Source organism: Poromitra crassiceps (assembly GCF_964638095.1).
Source record: "Poromitra crassiceps genome assembly, chromosome: 20".
In the NCBI taxonomy this organism is placed as follows: Eukaryota; Metazoa; Chordata; class Actinopteri; order Beryciformes; family Melamphaidae; genus Poromitra; species Poromitra crassiceps.
The window spans coordinates 17,012,161-17,038,660 of NC_139637.1; the positions used below are offsets into that span (position 1 = coordinate 17,012,161).

A 26,500-nucleotide genomic window follows, 5' to 3' on the forward strand; every position below is an offset into this window, starting at 1 on the left:
TAGAGGAGTTGCGGAAAGGAACACAGAGCTGAGGACAGATGTAGACATGCTTGTTTTGATCTCGAAGACAGGAGACAAAATACTCCCAGCCTCCCATTCTGCTTGGATTTGAGCAAACTGCCGTAGGATATTATCTCTGTGTGTATACACAGTGAGATGAGAGATCTGAGCATGGACTAAAGCCTGTCTGAAGTGTGTACAGCAGCGACATGATGCATTGAGTAAACGATAGCGATGGTCTTTACAAAAGACTTTGGTACAAGGAGGCGTGTGTTTGCTTTGGGTGGCCTGTGGGTGGCCTTCTTAAAAGATGATGTGGATGATGATGGCATCATCTCCAGGCTGGGGGGACCACATCTGCAGGGACACAATAGTGCCTGTTGTGGTGGTGATGGTGAGCTAGCTGGCTGCAGAGAGACGTCTGTACGTCCTATTAGTCATCAAGGGGGGAAACTGAGCTCCGTTCACAAGTCTGTGTTTACGTCACGTTTCGTTACATACACGCATAATAATCAGCCCCGTCCTCACAAGGAAAACGACAACGTTGGTTTGATTTTCAAGCGGGTTAAAACGGCCGATGTTTACGAACGCGACGTCGTGTGTGCTTGTGTGAGTATAAGTGCATGCGTGAGGTGAGTACGGGAGAATCGGAGGCCGTAATTTCTGTTTCTGTTCTGTTTTACCTTATAACCAAGTTAGTTGCCTAACCTTGACCAAGTTTTTTTAGTTGCCCTAATTTAACCTAAGTTGTTTTAGTTCCCTAAACGTAACCTAAGTTGTTTAAGTTGCCTAAATGTAACCTAAGTTGTTTTAGTTCCCTAAACTTAACATATGGTAAGTTGTTTTAGTTGCCTAAACCTAACCTAAGTTGTTTTAGTTCCCTAAACGTAACCTAAGTTGTTTTAGTTGCCTAAACGTAGCCTAAGTTGTTTTAGTTGCCTAAACATAACCTAAGTTGTTTTAGTTGCCTAAACGTAACCTAAGTTGTTTTAGTTCCCTAAACGTAACCGCCATTTAAACATAATCACGTGATGTTTTCAAATTAACCCGACGCGAGGCGTATCACCCGCACGCACCATTTCGCTCATATGTCATTGGCAATCGGACTTATTCTGTTGTTTCGGTATGAGGACGTGTTGATAAGTATGTTGTATTTTTAGATACATGCTGTGTGTGTGTGCGCGCGTGTGTGTCTGTGCGTGTGTGTGTGTGTGTGTGTGTGTGTGTCTGCGTGCGTGCGCCGGTGCGCGCGCGCACATTAAGGTTGTTCAAAGTCCCAATGGCTCCATATCACATGCTGAGCAGCGTGGGAACGCCGAGCCCTCTGCTCGACGTCATGGTGCATGGCTGACCTCTCTGCATGGCTGTGGGAACCAGAGGGATCCCACCCATTAGCCCACAGCAGGAGATGTTGTCTGTGCCGTTTATGGCCCTTTTCTCCCAGTTCCTCTTCGTGTTTGTCGAAGTTCTCTTGCTCTTCTTGCTCTCCTGGTTCTTCTTGATCTTCTTCTGCATGACTGCGTCACGAGTAGGGATGCCCGATATTGGATTTTCTTCTTCTTCTTCTTTTTGCCAATATCCGATATTTTCCAACTTTTTTTGGACGATGGTGGATGCGGATGCTGATAATATGCTGCACGCATTGTGCACCTAATTTCAGAGAACATCAAGTTTCTCCTGTAGTGGAATTAACATATTATTACGCCTGCTCTTATCATGATGGCCCACTGGCAGATGCAGACATAAATACAATGCTTTTCAAAATGTACACATTCACTGTGCAAAATAAGAAAACTACTTGAGGTTATGTAAAACATGCCATATTTTGTATTTATGTATGGAACATTTTCTTTCAAAGAAAACTGTCCGGTTATTGTTATTATTATCATTATTATCATTATTATTATTATTATTATTATTATTATTATTATTATTATTATTATTATTATTATTATTAATAATAATAATAATTATTATTATTATAATAATAATTAATTCAAGTATCTAGTCAAGCATGGAGCATTTGGGCATAATCGGCCCTTATCGGCAGTAATGTTTGTTTTCGTGGCTTATCGCCCAATATCGATGACATGCCGATCATCGTGCCTCGCTGGTTAAGAGCATTATTACCATCATGATCTGCAGACCATCGTGTGAGAAGTCATTTAGACCGCGTCTTATCAGCGAGAACCTGAGCCTATAATGGGATTAAGAGTTTTAATGTCGTCATATCTTGGCACTCGTGCACACGGCTGGGCTGTGCACGTACACGCACAGCCCAGCATCAAACACACGGCTGGGCTGTGCACGTACACGCACAGCCCAGCCTCAAAGCCTGGAGGTCTTGGCAGCTGAAATGATGCTCGCGTCTCAGTGTGATTCTGTAATTGACTGAGTCTAAAGGGATGTCGGGATGTCTTATCACAGGTGTTTTAGCAGTTGAACTCTTGTGGCATATTATTTGCTTTAGTGTTGATAAGAAGACTTTCCAAATGTGAACTTTTGTCATCCAAGGTGGTTGAAAGTCCCTCAAAAAATACTCGGTTTTACTTTTAATCTGGTAAAAAACGAACGATAACCCTGTCTTATTACAGGTGTTTTAGGTCGCTGTCGGGCGGGAAAACCTTGTATCTCCAAAAAAGCCATTTTTCACAAGGAATTGGTTGATTGATTGATTGATTGATTGATTGATTGATTGATTGATTGATTGCCTTTATTAATCCCACAGTGGGGAAATGTACTCGTTACAGCAGCTCTCACAAGGAAGACATCAAAACAGCTCTAAAAATAAACACAAAGATAAATCCAATACACACACTAAAAGATAAGAACAGCAACAGTACTTACCAACAACAACTAACAATAGCAACAGCAGCAAAAGCCATTAGAATGGTAAAGTGTAAAACTATAAAGTGCAAAACTATAGCCAGCAGCACACAATAACAATAGTTACCAATAAAAACGACAACAACAACAGTGCTATATTGTGCTGAACTATTATTGGATGTTAAAAGGTCTGACAGCCGTAGGGACAAAGGACGTGCGGTAGCGCTCCTCCTTACACCGTGGGTGTATCAGTCTGGCACTGAAGGAGCTGCTTAAGGCACCCACAGTCTCATGAGAGGAGTTGCTGAAGAAAAAACATTATCATTTTAACATAATGTAATAGTAATAGCAACATTAATATCCAGTAATATAACATCTTTCGCTGGTCCAAAGTACCTGAAACTTTCACAGGTTATTTTTGGGTACCCACTAAATTCATTTATCAAATAAAAAGAAAATGGCCAAATTTGGAGATACAGGGTTTCCGCCCGACAGCAGCTGAACCCTTGTGGCATATTCTTTGCTTTGGTGGTGATAAGAAAACTTTCCAAATGTGAACTTTTGTCACCCAAAGTCTAAAAAAATACTGTCTTTGACTTTTTAATATCTTTTTCATTCTTTGTTACGTGTTATTGATATTGCTTGACTTTGAGGGATTGATCTTGTCATCCAGCTTCTGTTGGCTGAATAGGGCTACGGCTACATTAAAATATCATATTTAACTGCCGGTTTTGTTTTGGTAAGAGGCAAAGACTGCAGCTGAGACGGATGCTGCCTCGACAGCTGCTGTTAGAGTGTCAATAAACAACCGTCCAACAAGTCTTTCTGGAGATAAACAGTTAGTAATAGCGTGAGTCATCATCAGGTCTGCTGTGGCTGCTCTCTCTGGCATATGATTCTCATTCCCCAGCTCTCTCACCACGGATGCAAAAGCCGCTTGGGAGGAATGAAGTGGATCGCGCCTCTCTCTCTCTGGCACAACGGGCCAAACTGACACCTCTGGGTGGGTCTGTAGTGTAGTATGGTTCTCACAAAAACCTTTTCCGTTTCTCTACCCTTTTGTGTGTTGTGATGATCGCAGACTGGCCATCATGGAGTTGGGAGACCTTAATATGATCTTGGCAGGCGCCATAAGAATGAAACATGGACTGCATTCAACACAATACACCGCCAAAGTATAATAGTCTGACTAAAAGTCATTAAAGGAACACTCTGCCCATTTTCAACCAGCTTTGTATCATTAGAACATCAGTAGTATATCAGAAAACTGTAAACTGTTTTGAAGTCTGTCATTTAATTTGACAGTTATTGAGTGTTAAAGTGTGGACCAGTGACATCACTGGTCCACACTAACTCAAATTAATAACTCATTAACTCAAATCAACTCTCAATAACTGTCAAACTAGATGAATGACTTCAAAACCGTTTACAGTTTGAGAGTTGATTTGAGTTAATGAGTTATTAATTTGAGTTAGTGTGGACCAGTGATGTCACTGGTCCACACTTTAACACTCAATAACTGTCAAATGAAATGACAGACTTCAAAACAGTTTACAGTTTTCTATTATACTACTGATGTTCTAATGATACAAAGCTGGTTGAAAATGGGCGGAGTGTTCCTTTAATGGAATCACTTGGAGATTGAATATGAATCTGATGCGCACTCTCTCAAAGCTTCCACTGCGAAGGAACAGCATCAGTAGCTCGGGGGCGATCCCATCTTCTCTCTATGTGCTGTGAAATGACTCTTGAGTCTTATTGCTTTTGCCCTTGCATTATTGCATATATTAGCATTGGTTGCCTGTAATGTTGATGATCTCTTAAGCTTATTCGACTGTTTCACACATATAGAGTGTCACCCTTCTAAATGCTTGTGGTTCCTGCTCTTTTGAGTTTACTAGGCATCTCGTGCACTAGCTTCCTAGGCTCGCCCGCTGCGTGGGCTCGCTATCGCCCGCCCTGCAGCTCGCCGAGCTGGCCCTCGCATACGTAGCTTGGCTGCTGCGTGGCCTCGCCTGCCCTATTGGCGCTCGCACAATGTCTCCCTCTCCCTCGGTCTCTCCCCCTCTCCCTCTCCTCTCTCTCCCTCTCCTCTCCCTCAGTCTCTCGCCCTCTCCCTCAGTGATGTCACAATGCCTATGTATGACATCATCACTGAACTATAGCCTCAGCCTTAGGGCAATTAGGGCAATTAATCTGCCCTAATTTAAAAGATCCGGCTCCGTCAGGTTACACCCCCTGAAAGTTTCAGCCCAATCGCATAGCCCAACGGCATAGCTGTGGCTGGCAGAGAAACTGACAGAGAAACAGACAGAGTCCACATTGATAGACAGATAGATAGATAGATAGATAGATAGATAGATAGATAGATAGATAGATAGATAGATAGATAGATAGAGATGGTGAAACATGTCGATCAGTTTTTCCCCAAAGCCCAAGATGACGTCCTCAAACGGACACAAGACCATAACGCTCAAGGCTGTCAGATCGCTGTTCTGTTCAGATAACACAACTTTCTGTCTTGTAATCGTTGTGGTTTTCACACTAGGGGATCCCTTAGACGTGACCTCTATGTGCTATCAGTCACGAAGAAGCTTCATGACTGATAGCACATAGAGGTCACGTGGAGGCTGGGTTTACCCAGGCTAGGGATCCCTCACACACATTTCACCAGGAGGAATCCCCCACAACAAGTCTGTCTGTCAGAAGAAACACAGATTCCAATCATGGAAGTTGCAAACCCTCGTTAGTGCTTGCACCTGTGTTTACCCTGCCTTTTCGACACAAAATGGCCCCCCGTGAGAAGGGTCTATTGGCGTACTCGCTGGATGCTCTGTTACATACAGAGGCTGTTTGGGGATGGTTGCCTCGATTTCAACAGAAATACAGAACCCTGAGGTTAAGCCGGCGTGCTTTTATAGGGTTTGTGCATGTATAGAGCTCCGCTTGGATTCTCAACAACAAAGCTCAAGACTGGCCGTGACCAATACGGAGGCCAGAGGCCACAGGCATTCACTACAAACACACACACCCAAACACAGGAAGGAAACGCTGACCGGTCACGCTTAAATATAGGCAATATTCTACAATGCACGCGAACGTATATACCTCAGAAACTCATTCGTGATTCCTTTACAGATGCGAATCATCGGCTAATACCACACAGACTTGGACATTTCACGCCACACAACGACAGATTGAGTTGAAGACAAGTGCTACTTGTCTCTCTGCACATGACAAGTCAGGTTGAATTCCTGCCTGCACAGAGTCCAGACTCAGAGGGTGGCTGTAGTAGACTATAGCCGCCTGCGGCTGGAGAACAATGATCGCCCCCAAACTTTGAGCAGAATTTGAGGAATGCTTGTATTTTGCGTATGGTGTGTGTGTGTGTGTGTGTGTGTGTGTGTGTGTATGGTGTGTGTGTGTGTGTGTGTGTGTGTGTGTGTGTGTGTGTGTGTGTGTGTGTGTATGGGGGGGGGGGGGGGGGATGAAAGCTGATCGGGGGGGGGAAAGGCAGAGAAGACATAAACCTTTTTCCTCCCTCCAAAAAGTCTGCAAGAAAAACCCCAACAAATCCTGGCGCCGCCCTTTAAAGAAACACCTCGCTCGCAGCAAACTATGCACACAATATTTTCTTTCCGTGCCCCCAAAAATGTCTACTTGACGCCTGTCCAGGACCAAGACTATGTTTTGAATATGCTTGGGGGGGGAGTCTTTAGACCAGGATTCAACTCGTTTATTGAACTCAAGCGCACACAGTAACTGTGAACACTGCACTCCCAGGAGGCAACTGTTTCTTCTTCCAGGGCCTCCGAAGCGCTGGCTTTTTCCTCACGTGGCTCTGTGTTCACTCCTGTCATCCTTCTTCTCTCCATTGTCTCTCTCTCTCTCTCCCCCACTTGTCTCACTGCTCGCTCTCTCTCTCTCTCTCCCCCACTTGTCTCACTGCTCTCTCTCTCTCTCTCTCTCTCTCTCTCTCTCCTTCGACAGCTGGACCTTATCAGCCTTTGGCTTTGTGCTGTCTTACACAATCATTCCTCATGCAACGCAGCCCCCGTCCCGAGCTCCCCCCTCATTTCCTCTTGGCCCCAGTTCCCGCTCAGTCCACCCCCCCCCCCCCCCCCCTCATCTCCGTTACCTCCTCCTCCTCGCCGAGCCTTTCCACTTCCTGCACCCTCTCAATCCTCCGCTCGTAGAGCCAAACACACCTGGCACACCCCCCCCCCCCCCGCCATATGAAACATCCTCGTAGTGTTTACTATGGCGCGGTGGCGTGTTGTGTTGGACCGCAGCGCTTGATGCTTACGCAGCGTCGGTTTATCATCCAGGGCCCCGCTTGAGTTTAATTCAATGCCTGCGGTCGGCGTCAAGTGCGGCTGTTTTTTTTTTTTTTTTGTATTGCCCCGTAGACAAGTGCAGTGAAAAGGCCGAATCGAGGATGCGCTTCTTTCTACGCCCGACTTAACCCTAAGTGGAAAGGGTGTGAGTTCTGATGGTTCTGCCCGTTTGGGTCTTGCACAACCATGTCTGCACCCTCCTATGAAACACTCCTAAACTCTGACTCACTTCTCTCCCCCCCTCCCTTCTTCTGAACTCACCATCTCTCCATCGTTCCTCCATGCAGGCCAGGCTCCCCCCTCCCCCCTCGCCGACCCAAACCCCTCATTCCTATCCCAAGCACTGGCTTCCTGTCTCTCATGGTTCCCCCGGTATTTTCTTTAGACTCTCCTGTGGCCTTCGCACCCCTCCCTCCCTCCCTCCCTCTCTCTCTCCCCCTCTCATCTCTTCCCTCTTTCTCCCTTCACCTTCCCCAACGAATTCTCTTGCCCCAACCTTCTCCATCTTCTTCCATCAAAACTCCACAGACAATTAAGCCAGCGGCACCCAAGATCCCCCGAGCCGTCAATCGTTACTTTCCCCCCTCCTGACATGAGCCGGAAATTCCAAGGTTATGAGCCAAGAAATGGAGTTGGAGCCTCCACGTGTTGCTTGCATGGGGGGGGGGGGGGGGGGGGGGGTGGTGGATGGGCATGACTCATGGTCACGTGACGTTCTACACACTGATTGGTGGGGGTATATATCTTGTGCAGACTGCATACCTGCACATCAATCCAACACATATGGAATCGACTAAGAGATTGTGCAGCAGACAGAAATAATGCCCTGCGCATTAGTAGTCTGAGCCTGGGGAATATGAATTATTGTGTCGGGCTGACAGATTTTGAAATGCAGGGTGGCAGAGGATGAGTAGGGCGGGGGCTGCCGCTGTGATTTGTAATCTAATGGCACAGAATCATTTGAACAGACGCTCCGTGCATGTATTTTATTTTTAGTGTTGGGGTAACTCATTACAAATGTAATATATTACATGTAATATATTACTTTTAGCAGTAACTCAGTAATATAACATATTACTTATAGGATTTCAGTAATATTATACCAGTTACTTTGTCAAGTAACTCAACTTACAAATTTAGTTTTTTTTTTTAATCAAAGCACATATTTCAATAAAGATACAATCATTTCCTAATCAAACTGTGTGTTTTTATGCAACTAACCACTGTCGATGACCATAACAAAGGAAAAGAATAACATTTAGAATTTTGGATTGTTTACACTGACTTCAAGGGGGTTGAAATTATTTTTCGGGATGATTCCGGGGCGGCAATGTCATTCTGCTACTGCTGTTATTTTGGTGAAACTAATGCAAAAGCAGTGTCATAAGTAACAAGTTACTACACATACAGTAATATTGTAAAGTAACTAGTAATATGTAGTATATTACACTTTGAAAGTAACTTGCCCAACATGGTTTATTTTGTGTCTTTTCTGTCTTCAGGGGTGAAAACTTGGTCTCTTTCTCTTTAAGAGCTGTAGCAGCTGGCCTGGGCCCAGAGTCATACATAATGATCAGCTACAGAGCAGTTATATACTTATGTTCAAAATTCATGAATAATATCAAGAGTTGTGCTTGGCTTGGGAGTGCTAGTGTTGCCAAGTTGCTCTGATTACCTACCTGGTGCATTTATCATGTTCCACCACTAGATGCTGCTATTAGCTCACTGCTCTCTGCAGTAGAGGGGTGCTTGGATGGTGGCGCTCCAAGGAGAAATCGTGGTGGATGATGGAACCACAAGACAAAAAGTTCACGATACTACAGTTCAGCAAAGTAGTGTAATAGGCTACCCCAGAAAATCAGAAAATTAAGATTATAATGTCACTCTATACTGGGTAGCCTACCACAGCTACAAGTAGGGACTTATATCTGTGAGGGGCAGGGGGCTCTGGACCTCAGTCATTTCTAAACCCTGGCCATGGCCCTGGTAACCACCACGGAAGAGGTCTTATACATTATGGTATTATTCAAATGACAGTGGTTTTGGTTTTGGGGGCCCCACTGCAAGATGTCGCTTTAGGGCCCCAAAATGTTCAGAAACGGGCAGCCCTGTTACTATAGGAAAAACATGGGAATATTATAGTGATAACATGGGTAATTAAGAATACCTCAAAAAATACCTCAAACACGCTATAAATGCTTATAGCAATATTACAGTGATGAATACAGCCAATCCGGAGTGAGTGTCTTCACTCTCCCTCCTAAAACGGACCAATCAGGAGGCAGACCTCCAAGTAATACTATTCCACACATGCTTTTTTAGCTGGCTGTAGCTCCGCCCGCAGCGCGAGCACGGAGGGCGGACCGAGTAAAGAAAACAAGTTATCTCATAGTCGCAGACCATGTTATTGACGGCCTCCCCGAGAATGAGAGAGAACTTTTGAACCAGAGCGCAGGATTAGGGGGAAAATGAATAAGGTAAGATAAGAAGTCACATTTGTCTTGGAAAAAAGTTTATCTTTCATTGAGTTTGATTTGTTTTAGGTGGGGGGGGGGGGGGGGGTCGTTTATCTACAATGTTTTAGTCAGCATTTTGGAATCTGGAAATAGGTTTTTTGATGGACTGAGTGTTGATGCTGAGTGTTGATGCGCATGTTTAGGCTATCAATGGAGTTGCGCACTTTGGTTGTGAACTGGCCTGTCTACTGACTAGACGCCATATAACCTTTTAAATCCCGGCAGTTTGGGCGATGTAAGTTTATTGTCTTCTCTCAGAGCTTTCTGATCACTGATCACACGTTCAGCCTGTATAGTCTCCTACAGACTGTCAGCCGGTTTGCACGCGACTCCCCCTCATATCAAACCGCTGGAATATTCCCGATTTAGCCTACAGTACAATGCGCGTCTGGTGCTCATTATAGCGGGTGGTTTATATAGTGAGCTTATCGTAGCCTACTTACTTGCTGGTATATTTTAACTCCTACTAGGCCTATCAATGTAATATTCCTATAATAGCTTGTGTTTGTGGTACCAAATAGTGAGTTTATAGCTACTTTATATAGCCTACTTAGGGTGGTATTTTCATCTCCCGTGGTTTCACTGAGGCATTTTGTTTTATTGGTAGTGTATAATTTTCAAAGTATTAGGGCCTATATGATTACAGTAGTTCTTCAGTGTAAGAAGACCACTGGTGCATTCTTCTGCTATGCATCACGTAGCCTAAGCTATTTAATTGGTTGGGAATCCACACATTTTGAGCTGCTCTTCATTATGACGAAAAGTTCTGAATGCGGTCATATGATGCATATTAATAAGCACCCTCCCCCCCGTCTCTCCAACCGACCGCGGTCAATTATGTCAATTATCGGGGGGAGCGGGTGTCCGTGTCACAGGTTCACTTAAATAGAGCCGTAAGTAATTGCTGATAGCCTATATGAAAATCTACTGAAGTCAAAAAGCAAAGCTAAACCTAACATGTTATACAAGTTAGGGGGTGTGTGTGCGTGTGTGTTTGTGGGTGGGGGGCTGCGTGTGTGTGTGTGCACGGCATGCGTGTGTGAGCAAGCTTGTGTGTGCGTGTGTGTGTGTGTGTGTGTGTGTGTGTGTGTGTGTGTGTGTGTGTGTGTGTGTGTGTGTGTGTGTGTGTGTGTGTGTGTGTGCGTCTCCTGAATCAGTGTGGCCTCCTCCATATCATGTTCCCATGTCAGATACGTCACTCTGCACCATATGGAGAGCTGACATGAGGAAACACGGCTTATGGATGAACAACAAGATAACATTGTCCCAACCTTTCCTCAGACACTGATAACCATGGGGCCATTAATGGATCTCTCCTATGTGAACAATAATGTCATGCTTCTGACTGTTAGATGTTTGATCAGATGGTGGTGTGGTTAGACTCACAGGGGAAGTGGAAGTCACAGGGAAAGAGCATCTTGTTTTTAACGTGATGTATTTCCTGTTAGAACAGGATATTGGGGCAGGACATAATTCAAGGAGGGATCGTTCAAAAGTGTAAAGCACTGGGATATCAGTTATGAAGAGGAAGGGAGTTTTATGTGATGGAAGGGGCGGAGAGACGGAATGTTCAAAAACTTGCAATGGTTTTATTGGTTGGAATTGATGTCGCCTCCTGGTCCGCGTTCAGCCCCGACACAATGTAGCAAAGCATTTATTTAAATGGAAGTGATGGTGCGTTGAACACTCTGTTGTGTTACCCAAGTTTGTAACTATCTGTTGTATTGTGCAGGGTAACACCTCTGACACACCCACCAACAAACGCACCCCAAAGCCCGTTGCACACCGTTTCATACCGTTTCGAGAATACATGACGTTCAACCTGGCCACCGTAACAAAACGGTGCACAGCGTTTTCAGCGTTTTGAACATACCCCTGTCTGGTACACAATGAAGTCATCACTTTCCATTTCCCATTTTGATATGAAAATACAACAAATGTTTTGTCTTTTTTTTTGTTCATAATTTGTCAAATCGGTGTATGACATGATGGTTAGAATGAGCCAAAAAAAAAATTATTTTTTATTTTGATTTGATTTGATTTATTTAGCACAATTTAAAAAGAAAAACAGTGCAAGGAGGGAACGAAGCCCAAAGGGCTTGTACAGAGTTCCACTCCCATCATCTACTGCAGTGGATACGTAAAACACAAGATAAACAAAGACATTTACAACATAGAAAAACTATAAACATAAACAACATAAAAGAAAACATGGTTACATAATATGGAAAATAATGACATTGAAGGTTAAGACATAAGATGTTTTTTCAATAACTTTTTGAAGGATGTGAAAGATAATGTGGACCTCAGAGACACGTCCAAATCATTCCAAAGTCTTGGACCTCTAGATGTGATATTAAATTGATGACCAGATGTTCGACAGAAAGGTAAATGAAGATTGCCACTATGCCTGGTTGCATATGAATGAAAATCAGAAGAAGAAATAAAGAAATTATGAAAGGTAAATGGAAGATCTTGTTTACTGTTGATAAACTTATGCACAAACAAGCATGAGTGAAAAACATTAAGTTTGTGAATGGGTAATATTGAATATTTCATAAAAAGAGGTGCAGATGGTTCGTGTCTACTAGACAGAGAGATCGTTCTTAAGAATCTTTTCTGGATTATCAGTAATTTGTTGAGGTAAGTTGGATAAGTTGCAGACCAGACAATATTGCAGTAATTCATATATGGAAATAGAAAACTATAATACAAAGTCAAGTGAGCAGAGGGATTGATCAGGGGACAAACCTTTTTCAGTATGCCAAGCATCTTCATTGATCTTTTGCAAACTTGATTAATATGATTCTTCCAATTTAGACCTTCATCCAAAACAACACCCAAAAATGTGGTGTGTGATACTTGAAGGATTTCAGTTCCGTCAATTGATATTTTGGCTTCTTCTTTTGCATAAGATTTATTTTTGTTGCAGAATATCATAAAGTTACATTTTTTTACATTGAGAGTTAGCTTATTGATCTGGAACCAATTTGAAACAGTTGATAATTCATCATTTACACTTGCGATGAGAGACTTGAAGTCATCATGAACAGCTATAAGACTAGTGTCATCAGCAAATAATAAGGGGAGAAGGTTATTACAAGACATAGGAAAGTCATTAATGTAAATTAAAAATAATAAAGGGCCCAAGATCGATCCCTGTGGAACCCCAAAAAGAATACTTGATTTAGTAGATGAGACACCATTTAAATAAACAAACTGCTCTCTATTATCCAGGTAATTGATCAACCAATTGAGGGCAACACCTTGGATTCCATATCTATTGAGTTTTGAAATTAGAATTTTATGGTTGACGGTATCAAATGCTTTGCTTAAATCAAGAAAAACACCAAGGGCAATTTTTTTTCCGTCCAGAGCTGAAGAAATGTTATTGACAAGTTCCAGCAATGCATGCTCAGTGGAATATTTCCTGCGAAAGCCATATTGATGGTTATACAGGATATTGTTAACAGCTAAGTGCTTGGAGATTCTTACATAAACCAATTTTTCCAAGATCTTTGAGAAACAGGGTAATATGGATATTGGACGATAGTTGCCAAAGTCCTTTGTGTTACCAGATTTAAATATTGGTATGACTTTGGCAATTTTGAGTTCTTGGGGGACAATACCAAACTGAAGAGATAAAGAAAGAAACCTTCCATAAGATAACTCAAGTCAGAAGCACACGTTTAAAGTCAGCTTCACATCGCTTCACATCATGTGTTTTCCTGCACGGGACAGCATCTCATCGCTGCCGAGCTGAGAGAGCGTCCGGAGTTCCATACCGCCACCTCGAGCCAAATGCAGTTACACTGAGTAAGAGTTCTCAGTTTCAGCCCGAGCCCGACGACGGAACCCGACCCGGCCCGACAGGCTTGGGCCGACAATTGATGCTAATTGGTCGGGTCGGGTTGTGGGCTCGCGGGCTTCAACTTACTAGTGTTGAGTTGGGTCGGGTTTGAGTTCTCAGGCCCGTTGAGAACTCTTAACGGACTGAGTTCTGATCCACACTGACAGCCGTTCACTCTGGCCATGGAAAGTCCTGAGGTGTGAACAAACCACGTAAACCATTTCCATCAAGCAGCAAGGTCTCCTCAATGTGCTTCTCAGTTTGTCACTCGCTCGCTTCTTTCGGCTTCCAAAGCAAGATGGACCTCTGGATGATGTCACCGGCTTGTTAAGACCGCGTTCTACAGTTTGGAAGGCAAAGCAGATGGGGCAGGTCTGACCGTCTGCCAGTAAATATGAACAACGCTCACAGGAGGTGTTGGTGCTTCTGCTGCCCACCAGCTGTAAGGACAGGGTGTGTGTGTGTGTGTGTGTGTGTGTGTGTGTGTGTGTGTGTGTGTGTGTGTGTGTGTGTGTGTGTGTGTGTGTGTGTGTGTGTGTGTGTGTGTGTGTGTGTGTGTGTGTGTGTGTGTGTGTGTGTGTGTGTGCGTGCGTGCGTGCGTGCGTGCGTGCGTGCGTGCGTGTGTGTGAGGGCCTGGGTAATCGACCGAAATAAATAACCAGTACCAGGAGGTAGCATCAAAACTTCTCCAGTCAAACGATACCTGCTTTCGATCCTTTTTGTACACGGATCTAGAAGGGGAAAAAAATCGATGGTTTTGCTCGCAGCCAATCACCACGAGCGTTCCTCGATTCAATGTGACGTGTGATTGGCCCACTACCGCAGCGGCTACAACCCATACTACAGTCTGTGGTGGTGAAGTCGAGCGCGGTTGGTGTCTTGACGGAGTTGGCAGTTCAGCGTGCCGCGACGCCAGCAAAAAGATTACAATTCACATGATGGGTATTGAATGAAGTATTCGATTGGTATTGGTCACTTTAAGGGTACTGGTATTGGTACTGGTACTGGTATTAGTACTGGTATTAGTACTGGTATCGTCATTTTTTTAAATGATTCCCAGCCCAGCCCTGTACTAGTGGGTCTATAGAGAACCTGTTGCTGCTGCTAGAGCTGTGTGTGTGTATGTGTGTGTGTGTGCGTGTGCGTGTGTGTGTGTGTTTGCAGCTAGGGCCGTAGGGACCGGAAGTGTATCATGGCGACACGCTGACCTCACCTCGGGAACAGGCAGTCCCTGTTCCTTCACTGCCTGTCCCACCCTTTGGACATGTACCGGCCTCCATGCCAACAAATGATGCAGGAACTCAGATACAGGTCCACGTGAGATACTCTGAATAGAGGGTGGGATCTAAACACACACACACACACACACACACACACACACACACACACACACACACACACACACTGAATGACTGTGATGTGAGGGTGTAACGCAGCTACCGCGACATAATTAGCAACCATTACAGAATTAGCAGCTGTTATGGTTTCATTGAGGCACCAGATGCTTTGGCTCGTTGTGTTTTGGAGATCAGGTCCACGTTGTGATGGAGAGCCAACGGATTCCAGTCAGTGAACTTTCCCAGTAGAGAGGAACAACAGATTAAGAACTAATTCACACGCTAACTGATGCATAAATATGTTGCTCTTTATAAGGGAAAACTCCCCCCGTACAGAAAAGGATTATTCAATATTTTTTAGCACACTTTAACATTATAGTGTGTGTGGTCATGTACTGTATGTATGCGAGGCAGCTGGGTTTGCGAGATCGCACGAGAAATCCATCGTTGCCACGCTGCGAGATTTGTGTTTGAATCCGTCCCAGCATGGCGCCAGAACCGTCAGCGGCGAGGCGGCTACGTGCGGCCTTTAGGTGTGACGATAGGGAGAAGCGAGCCTGTGATTAGACACATGGTTCATCCAATCACCTGCCAGGTATTTTCTGAAAGCGCCTGCCCTTTTCCAAACAGTTTCCAAGGATGAGTTCCCAGATATGGTTCTGTGTGACAAACCATCTGGCAACGTCAGGTTATGAGATTCCCATAGATAGATGACCATTGACCAAGTCTGTGATTGTTCCCAATTAACAAGCCGGGAAGTTTTCATTGTTCATGTGAAGTGAGTGAGTACTTAGCCCGGTGGGCCACGGTGGGTCGCGATGTGGCCACCATCACATTCAGGCAAAAAAAAAGAAAAAATCTGGGTTCTCCGATTCTCATGGTCATTATATTTCTCTTCCTCGTTCCACTTCATCTTTGACTGGGAGATGGAAGGAAGAGAGAATTATCATTAAAATATTATTGGTTTTCCTTGTGTGTAACATTGCCTCATATATTAGCTGCTGACCTCAGCTCTGGTAGGCCAAACAAGTAATGTTAGCTCGCTAGCCTAACCATCCCCAGCCAACAGCTGTAGCCACTTAGCTAGCCGGCTCTCCGGAGTAAAGCATCGTTTTCGAGATCACATTTTCCGAGAGTCAGACACATGATTATGGATCATATTTGGGCAAAATGAACCGAAGAAAATGACGAAATACAAAAAAAGGTCTACAGAAAATAATAAGTGAGTTTCTGCTCGACCAGTCAAATCCCCACAAGCGATGACTCTCGAGCGAAGCGATGTGGTCATGCTTGGCCTCCATGCCCTTATGGAACCATATTCCAATTATAACTGATGGACAATCCCAGTATTCTTCTCTACTTCTTCCATTAACCAGTAAGAGGACCTTCATGCTGGCTGTCCTCAGCCACCATCTGCAGCTCCAGCTGAGGTCACGCTGGAGCTGAGGTCCAGTCCTGCAGTCGGTAATGTACCACTGCCGCACAATGTCCATCATTGTCTAAATATCACCACTATTTTTAGAGGGAGAAGCGGGGAGGAGGGGGGGGGGGGCAAAAGAGTTTCCAGGGGTGTGTGTGTGTGTAATATGTGTGTGTGTGTCTATGTCAGAGATGCTCACAAGTCATTTTTTGCAAGTCCAAGTCAAGTCTCTCAAGTCTTTGAGTGGCAAGTCCAAGTCAAGTCTCAAGTCCCTATGTGGATGAGCCTTCCATCATCAGCTGCATGTCATCCGGTCTGCTTAGAACACTGCATAGCTAAAACGAAGGAAGCTGTATTATCCTCACTCCTTATCTATTAGAATACAGTAGCAGCAATGATTAGAGATGACATTAGTAGACATTTCCTTCATATTAATGCACCCAAAAAAATACAAAATAAAATAAAGAAAAATAAAGATTGTTCACAAGTCCCAAACCTTCAAGTCCAAGTCAAGTCTCAAGTCTTTGAGGACGAGTCTCAAGTCAAGTCTCAAGTCACTGTGTGTGTGTGACTTAAGGGGGACTCAAGTCCATGTCTCTAGTCCAAGTCCCCATCGCTGGTCTATGTCTGTGTATTTACATGTGTATTTACATGTGTATTTACATGATGTGTATTTACATGTGTATTTACATGATGTGTATTTACATGTGTATTTACATGTGTATGCGTAAATCCCTGTTTGTCGGACCCCTCCCTCGTTCAATCCGGCTACTGTTCTGTGACGGCTGGCAGACGGCCGGCAACCAGGAAGAGGAGGGGCTTCTGCTTAGAAAGCATCTCTTTGACTCCAGAAACCCCTGGTTTTTTTTTGTTTTTTTTGGGCCGGACGGCTAAAAATATCAGAAAAAGGGCCTTCTTGTGTGCAGCAGCAGATGTTGTGGAGGAGGTGGGTCTTCTCCTGCCACACAGGGGATTCGGGGCGAGGAAGAGGAAAGGGAAGGTTGTCCTTTTTCACCAGGGGATCCGCTTCTCTGCACGTGAGTGTGTGTTTCGTGCGTGCAATGTGTGTGTGTGCGAGCGTGCGAGTGTGTGTCTCAGCGCCAGGTAGTTGTTTACAAGCCACCGCCGGTTCTGTGGAAGCCGAGGCAGGTCTCAGCTGGTGGAGAGGCTCTGGACCGTCAGTTCCTGGGAAGCTGAGGCAGGTCTCAGCTGGTGGAGAGGCTCTCTAGGAGATAAAGTGGCTAAACTGAGGGATCTTGTCTGCTCATCACTAATTGTCACTATAGGTGGAGATGGAACCAGTTTGGTGAACTGTTCACTGTTTGACTGGGGAAATGTGAATGGACATGTGGGAGTGTGAGTGGACAGATGAATGGATCAAAATGTTATTTTAAATGTAACATCCTCTCAAGGAGCACTTTATTTGGATGGTCCAGAGTCTACAGAGGATTTGTAACATTTCAACAGTTTATTAGTTGACATTCAACAATTCAGCTGTTTGGTTTGTCTGCAGATGTTGTTTTAACTGCTTATTAGTTGAGATTCAACAAACAGATTCTGTTTGCGTCCCGTTCCACACACCTGATTCTCCTCACCAGGAGTTGTTCATGAATTGTTACGTCTACTAGGGGTGTAATGTTACAAAATTCATGTTCGGTTCGATATGACACACTGGTGTCACGGACGGTTCGGTATGTTTTTTTGATTCCGGCGAAAAAGTAGAAATGCCAGAGAAATTTCCTTGATTTGAAAATGTTTCAATTATTTATTTATTTATTTTACTTATTTATTTTATTATTTTCACAGTCTTTCAGTTTACAGCAATGTTTTTTTTCTCCACACCTTTCGTCTTTTTTTGTCTCAGTTTTACCTTACCCTGATATCCCTGTAGAAGACTTGCACTGCACCTAAAACGGTTCAATGCGAATATGCGTATTGTTCTGTTCATAATCAGTTAAACATCTTGTTAAACAGTTGAGTTGTTGAATGTCAACTAATAAAGCCGTTGAAACGTTAGAAATATTCTGTAGACCCTCTGTAGGCGGACGACTATCCAAATAAAGCTCCCTCCTTCTCTCATTCTCTTCTTCTTCTCTTGTGACTCTGGCGCTCTCTATCGCTCCCTCTGGCAGCAGGAGAGACCTCCACACACAGCTGATAGAGTTCCTTTTATTAGGTCAGAGAGACAGTTTTGAATAACACACACACGTCTTGTTACCAGAGGAGGACATTTTTCATCCATTAGGGCGGCGACAGTAATTACTATCCTGAGGTCTGGGCCCAGTCTCACAGGTTGTTTTTCACCCAGACTCCGGCAGCTGCTCTCTGCTTCCTCTGTTTAGTGCTGTAAACCTTCCTCCGCTGAGGCATGTTCTGCTCCTCCACTCCCATGCAGAGCTGAGCACTGTTTTTGGCTGGATAGCTCCACGCAGCCTGTGTGTGTGCGTACAGTACGTACAGCAGCGGTAGTCGTCGTGGAGTTCCCACCCGACCGTCTCTGCAAAAGGCTTAGCATTCGCACTGTACGATTTTCTAAATGATTCCTCTCGGGGCTTGTGTAACAGTACAGCAGCAGTGCCGCAGGCTTGTTAAAAAATAAATGTGGGACTGGAGTTTCCTGGCAGAACTCAGTAGAAGATGTCTGTGTTGGACTGACTGAGTAGGCAGCACAGGCTGTGTACCTCCTCTAGTAACAGCTACAACACAGAGCTGATGTTTTGCTGACGCACTTAAGCAGAGGGACTCAACATAACACGAGTTTAAATCTTTTCCCACATGACAAGAATCGGGGAAGATTCTGAGCTTGCGAGTGATGTTCTAAATGATGTTATATGTTTTGTGTATGTAAGAATATGTTACACCCCAATTACTGCTACATTGTGCATATTTGAAGAGTTTTGAAATGGAAAAACCCTCCAATATTGACTGCTGGCATCATGGCAGTTAAGCACATTATGGGTTAGTATTGACATTACATCTGTACTTATCTTAAGACATTTTCTCAGGAAAGGAGGGGACAATCGTGCTAATCTAACTACAGGGGTAGCCGGCGTTTGCATTTGACATTTTAGGCATTTCGTTGAAGGTCTTTGGCTATTGTCTTACATTACATTACATTACGTCATTTAGCATTTAGTGTTTTCCAGTCTCCGCCGAAAGATCGGCAGGGACTAGGAGAGTCGCGATCGGGATGAGCGACTTTTGAGCCCGCGTAGCGATGGATGGGACAGTCACTCAAGTCGAACGCTTATATAGGCCACCCTCGGCCCAAGTGATTGGTCACTGCCACAGCTCACTGTGAGGGCAAAGCGTGGACCAACAGCGCACGCACGGTTCACTGTTGCACGTCGTAAAAGTGGCACCTGCTACTTTCGTAGACGGCGACATCGGCACTAAGAACCTGAGAATCTAGAACGCTTGTTCAACTCCATCCATGACATCGACGGGGGCACGGTGGCTCAGTGGTAAGTGCTGTCACCTCACAGGGAGGGGAACTGGTTGGAATAGCGTGAACCTCCCACGTGCTATGTCCTACCGGTGAAGCTTCCCCCTGTCAGGTGAAAAGAAGCGGCTGGCTAACTGCCCATGTCTCGGAGGAAGCATGGAGCCAGTTTTCGGCTCTCCCCAGATCGGCAGAGGGTGGAGCAGCAACCAGGATAAATAAATTAAATTAGCACTAATGGGGGATCCAAATGGTATAAAAAAAAAAAAAAAAAAAAAAAAAACATGACATCGACGAGACCGAAAAGTGCTTAATTGGCCGTCACCTCACGGAAACCGCAGTGTGGCAGCTTATCCTGGTGCAGCACGTCCGTGATGAGAGCTTCCAGGGCAGCAGTGGCAGAGCGCTGTATCACTGTCTGACCATGATTGCGTGTGGTGGGCCTGCATGGCAGCCTTGATTGTGTCTGAAACAGGAGGAATGTGTCCATGCCTCTCCTCTATGTGTTTATCTCTCAGCCCACATCACCACTGCGCTCCACTCGCCAGTAATTGGGGTTGCTTTATTTAAACGCACCGTGGGCCCCGTGTGTATACTAGTGTGTGTGTGTGTGTGTGTGTGTGTGTGTGTGTGTGTGTGTGGTGTGTGTGTGGTGTGTGTGTGTGTGTGTGTGTGTGTGTGTGTGTGTGTGTGTGTGTGTGTGTGTGTGTGTGTGTGTGTGTGCTCACACACACTCTTACGACCAGTGTTGGGGGTAACTCATTACAAAAGTAGCATATTACATGTAATATATTACTTTTAGCAGTAACTCAGTAATATAACTTATTACTTATAGGATTTCAGTAATATTATACCAGTTACTTTGTCAAGTAACTCAAGTTACAAATTGAGTTAATAAAAAATAAAAATAAATAAAAGCACATACCTATTTAAATAAAGATACAATCATTCCCTAATCAAACGGTCTGTTTTTATGCAAATGACCACTATAGATGACATTAACAAAGGAGAAGATGTGTAACATTTTGAATTTTGGATTGTTTACACTGACTTCGAGGCGGTTGACATTATTTTTCGGGATGGTTCCGGGACAGCGATGTCATTCTGCTGCTGCTGTTGTTTTGGTAAAAGTAATGCAAAAGTAGTGTAATAAGTAACGAGTTACTCTACACAGACAGTAATATTGTAAAGTAACTTATTACTTTCAAATGAAAGTAACTAGTAATATGTAGTATATTACATTTTGAAAGTAACTTGCCCAACACTGCTTACGACTAGCATGCATGTTCATAGACGTGAATGAGCGTGTGCACAAAGTCACATGTGTGCATGCCTGGCAAACACACACAATGGCCACCACATAAGTGAGTGTGGGAAACGAGATCCACGCACAGACCCAAGCACTTGTATGTAGGCATAAAGTCTATGGGCTGCGGCTATAAGCTAACCGTTCAACTTCGACCTAGTTGTGGGTCTGTCTATCGGTTTGCAAGCTTCTAAGGTCCAATGACAGAAGAACGCTTGGTCTGGTGGTGGACAATTCCATACAGTGGTCTCGCGGCGTGTGCGTGTCAAGGTCTGGTATCTACTATATCTAGCAAGCTTGGTCAGTGGACCAATGTTGAAGAACCCCTAACTAAGGCCTAACGTCAAAAGTCATGTTTTTCTTCTCGTTCCTACAGTTAGACGTTTGAGCTTCACCGTGCAGAATGATGTCTGTGCACAGTTTGACACTAGAAGGCTGTTTCCACATTCGTCACAAATTTGGAAGCCAGTCCCTGTCCAATATTCAACTTACACAAGTGTGATGTGGAAACCTGAAGTCTCCAGTGCACATACACTGAGAATGGACTTTATATCTTGTGTCCAGCAGGGAAACTCTTTAGATGAAATATATTTGCAATTTTGCATATATTCATAAACTCTGGACTTTTATTTAATGAGGGAGAAGGAGTAGATGTCATTTTAAGGATTTTATTTTTTAACAAGATAATTAAACTTTTTTGTGGGGCGGAAATCATGCCAGACACAAATTATGATTCAACGTAGAGTATTTTACATCCGTCTTAAAACGTGACTTTAGGGGGTCTTTGAGGCAGTGGGACTGAGGGGCCGAGGGAGGAGGACGTGAGGTTAGCTCAAACGGGTCATGAGGCGAGGCGAGGGGGCGCTTGTTTTGTACCGCTTCAGGAGAGGGTGGACTCTCAGACTGGCAGAAAGGAAAGGACAAGGCCAAGTGAGGGATTCATGAAAATACAGGATTAAGATAAGATAACATGAAACCTGAATGGTCCCTGACCTGGGAGGAAATTAGATAGTTACTGCAGCAAATAGTAATAGGATACAGCAAAGACAAATACAATAGAAATAAGAGTAGGGGAAAAAAAGGACGGGTTATTAAACTTTGACAACACTACTCGGACCTAATAAGTCGAAATATTTGAGTGAAAAGTACCAAGATATAGGAACGACGTGTGCTGGCTGTGCAGGATAACAGCAGTCGAATATACTGAGACACAAATGAATGAAAAGTATACGACTTGAAAATATTCAATTTCCCAAAGCAAACACCGATTCAGAGAAGTGCAGTCGCTCCCCCAACCACCATATTACATAACACACATCACCTAACCAACCCACTCACTCAGTCCACCTCCAGGCAGGGTGCTGTGCTGCTGCTGGACGCGGCTGGCAGAGAGCGATGCCAGGCAGGCAGGCAGGCAGGCAGCTGTCCAAACAGCGTCCGGTCCCTATAGGACACCGTCAGACCAGGAGGATAATGGAGAAGTGTGCAAACAGCTAAGTCTTTTTTTTGTTACCGAGGAGGAAAAGCACACAGAGGAAACAAAACACCCTTTATGTTGTTGGTATCAGTTTAATTTCCCAAAGCCTTGACAACGCCGTGTGACAGAGTAGAGTGACAGTGTGACAGAGTGGAGTGACAGTGTGACAGAGTGGAGTGACAGTGTGACAGAGTGGAGTGACAGTGTGACAGAGTGGAGTGACAGAGTAACAGAGTGGAGTGACAGTGTGACAGTGTGGAGTGCCAGAGTGGAGTGACAGTGTGCTAGAGTGGAGTGACAGTGTGACAGAGTGGAGTGACAGTGTGACAGAGTGGAGTGACTGAGTGGAGTGACAGTGTGACAGAGTGACAGAGTGGAGTGACAGTGTGACAGAGTGGAGTGACTGAGTGGAGTGACAGTGTGACAGAGTGGAGTAGTATGTCGGTAGTGCAGTGGTAGATTCCCTGCATACCAACATGAGGGTCGCATGTTTGAGCCCCCGTGTTACTAGGCACAATTGGCCATGTGTGCGGGTGGATCTACTTCCATCTTCTCCCGAATTGTACTTGGCCAATTTCCCCCTGCTGTCCCCCGGTCGTTGCTCCACCCCCTCTGCCGATCTGGAGGAGAGTTGTAGACCAGCACATGCTTCCTCCGATACATGTGCAGTCGCCCCCTGCTTTTTCCCCCCCTGGCAGTGAGGAGTTTCACCGGCAGGACGTTGTGCGTGGGAGGATCATGCTATTCCCCCCAGTTCCCCTCCCCCCATGAACAGGCGCGAGAGGAGGCACCAGTGCAGCGACCAGGACACAAACCCTTCATCCTGCTTCCCACCCTCAGACACGGCCATTTGTATCTGTAGGAATGCGCGACCGAGCCGGAAGTACCTAGCCTGGTAAACCAGCCCGTCACGTGAACTCACATTTCATTTGGTTCTGCGTGTCGGTCTGGCCCCGACTCTTCACCCAGTCTTTAGCAGGGGCGGGAGCATGGGCGGGCGTAGTTGCCTTGACAGACAACTCCTTCAGCCAATCAGCGTCAGATCCAGTCAAACCCAAATCCACTCGGGAGAATGGCAAAAACATCTTTTCTGCCGAGAAACTCTGCGGTTGCGGCGATACTCCTGTACTTGTCTAATTGTTTTTATTTAGTCTATTTCTGCAATAACTGCACTTTATGGCTGTTTAAACTAGACCAACGCTGACAATACTGCTCGAGACGATCAGGCAAGGAGGTGGTCATTATTGTTTTGTTAGTGCAGTGCTAGTGGCGTTCCTGATTGGCCAACTTGCGCTGTCAATCACAGCGCAGTCGCTAATTGGCTCTTCCGCTCTGCAGCTTCTGCTAAACCCCCCCACTGGCTTTGGGGCCAGACCGTCACGCAGAACCAAATGAAATGTGAGTTCACGTGACGGGCTGGTTTACCAGGCTAGGAAGTACCGCTACCGGGAATTGAAGCCCAGGTCTCCGCGGTGGTTGGCGAGTAATTTGACCTCTCCACTACCCAGAAACCCCGGGAGCGAGCAGTTTGTGGCATATCTATCCCAGCTTCTCTGCATGACGCTGCACATAAGTGAGCGCTCACATGCCCTCACCTCCCCCACCCCCTCCTCCCTCCCATAGGCATCCATGTGTGAAACATGCTAAGCTATCCCGCTACTTAGCCTTTGGTCGTTAGCGTTCTCATGTTCAAAGCCTCCAGAGACTCACGTCAGGCCCAGTCATCTGTGCAGCTGATCCCATGTTGGGAAACAAAGAGGCACTCTGGGCGGGAATGGCTAACACACGCGCGCGCGCGCGCACACGCACACACACACACACACACACACACACACACACACACAAGGGAGAGAGACATACTTTTTCTTTAGTTTCTTTCTCTCTCTCCCTTACCCAGACACACGTAGAGAAATAGAGATGAACACACTCTTCTCCAGACATGCACACACGTGCACACACACACACACACACACACGGGCACACACACATGGGCACACACACACACACACACACACACACACACACACACACACACACTCAGGATTATAGTGGGGTATGGGTGGGCGGCAGCCTCAAGGATTATGACTGGAAGACAGTTACACAACCAGTACAGAAGTTCAACAGACAGAGTGGGAGTGCAGAATAGATACACACATACGATACAAATTATGTCACACAAATAATATACAAATAATGTCTGTATCTATGACCGCAAGCAGCAATACATGGATCAGGAGATATCACACACATGTTGGACATGAGCCTCCATGCAGACATACCCCAAAATACGCTCTGCTCTTCTTCACCTCATACATACCGGTTAGAGCTGACAACTCTAAGCTCCTGCTATTAAATAGTCCAATAACTCACAAGCTGCTTCTTCTTCTTCTTCTTCTTCTTCTGCTTCTTCTTCTTCTTCTTCTTCTTCTTCTTCTTCTTCTTCTTCTTCTTCTTCATCTTCTTCTTCTTCTTCTTCTTCTTCTTCTTCTTCTTTCTTTCTTTCTTTCTTTCTTTCTTTCTTTCTTTCTTGTGCGTCTTGTTTTCATCCTGTCAGAAGTGTATGGAGGGTTACCATTAGGGCTTCAACTCTTGCCAAGTCAAAGCGTCGGACACGGGCCGGGCAGACACGGGCCGGGTCAGACACGGGCCGGGTCAGACACGGCCGGGTCAGACACGGGTCAGACAGGGATTCTTGACAGGGTGTGCTGGAGAGTGGGGCGGGCTGCCTCAGCGCGTCTGGTCATGTTCCTGGGCTTTCTAACGGGAGCGTAAATCTTCTTCTGTGTTTCTTGCAGACGGGGAAGGGAGAGCCCCACGTCTTCAAGGAGAAGACCTTCAAGAAGAAGCGGCAGTGCGGCGTGTGTCGGCAGTGCGTCGACAACGTGGGCTCCTTCTGCAGAGGTAAACAACCCACAGTCATTTTTTTACAAGTCCAAGTCAAGTCTCAAGTCTTTGAGCTCAAGTCCAAGTCAAGTCTCAAGTCTCTTATGGATGAGCGTTCTATCATCTGCTGCATGCCATCCGGTCTGCTTAGAACACGGCACAGATAAAACTAAGGAATTCAAAGCATGTACTGTATTATCCTCACTCCTTATCTATTAGAATACAGTAGCAGCAATGATTAGAGATGACATTAGTAGATATTTAAAGCACCACAAAAATTACAAATAAAAAATAAAGATTGTTCACAAGTCCCAAACCTCAAGTCCAAGTCAAGTCTCAAGTCTTTGAAGGAGGAGTCTCAAGTCAAGTCTCAAGTAGTCTCGCTGGCCAGCCTCCTCTCCCTTCCGTCCGAGGAGTCTGGCACCGCAGGTCTCCATAACTGGGATAAACCCTCTCCTGCTCTACTCTGCTCTCCCATTCGAGCGACTGTTTCCACTCCCGGCTTATTACAAGCACTGTCATTGGCTCCGACCATGTCAATCAGAGCGGCTTCCGCTCCCTCCTCCCTGTGTGTCGCTGTAAATAGTGCCCTGCCGCCGCAGTGAAAACAACAACGCTAACTAGCTAGCAAGCTAACGGCAGAAACCTACACGCTAGCTCGTTGCTACACGCTGAAAACGGCAAGTTGGATTGTTTGAAACTATTTTCCAAGGGCACTGCCACTAAGCGCCCATCCCAATCCCACTATGGAGACCTGTGGCGCCAGACTCCTCGGACGGAAGGGAGAGGAGGCTGGCCAGCGAGAAGTCTCAAGTCACTGTGTGGGTGACTTAAGTGCGACTCAAGTCCAAGTCCAGGGGGGTACGGTGGCGCAGTGGTAAGCGCTGTAGCCTCACAGCTCGAAGGTCGTGGGTTCGATTCCCACCTGGGACGCTGTGAACGCTGAAGGAATGCGTGCCTGTCCGCATGTCCTCGAGTGCCCACCGCCCGGGTGGGGTCAGCAAAAAGGGCCTTTCTGTGTGGAGTTTGCATGTTCTCCCCGTGCCTCCCGGGGGTTTCCTTCATATAGGAACCCCTTCACCAAAAACATGCAATATCCTGGTTGC

The 26,500-nt window shown here is 45.4% G+C and overlaps 1 protein-coding gene across 2 annotated transcripts in view; it reads left to right on the plus strand.

Moving 5' to 3' along the window:
- Window positions 1–26,500, plus strand: part of tns2a (tensin 2a) — a gene marked incomplete at its 5' end in the record, with an annotated part of 86,104 nt that overhangs the window by 3,337 nt on the left and 56,267 nt on the right. For both annotated transcript variants that reach the window (XM_083656755.1, XM_083656756.1), the window contains one exon: window positions 25,307–25,412. In XM_083656755.1, coding sequence (XP_083512881.1) covers window positions 25,307–25,412 — 106 coding nt within the window. The remainder of the gene's footprint in view (window positions 1–25,306; window positions 25,413–26,500) is intronic.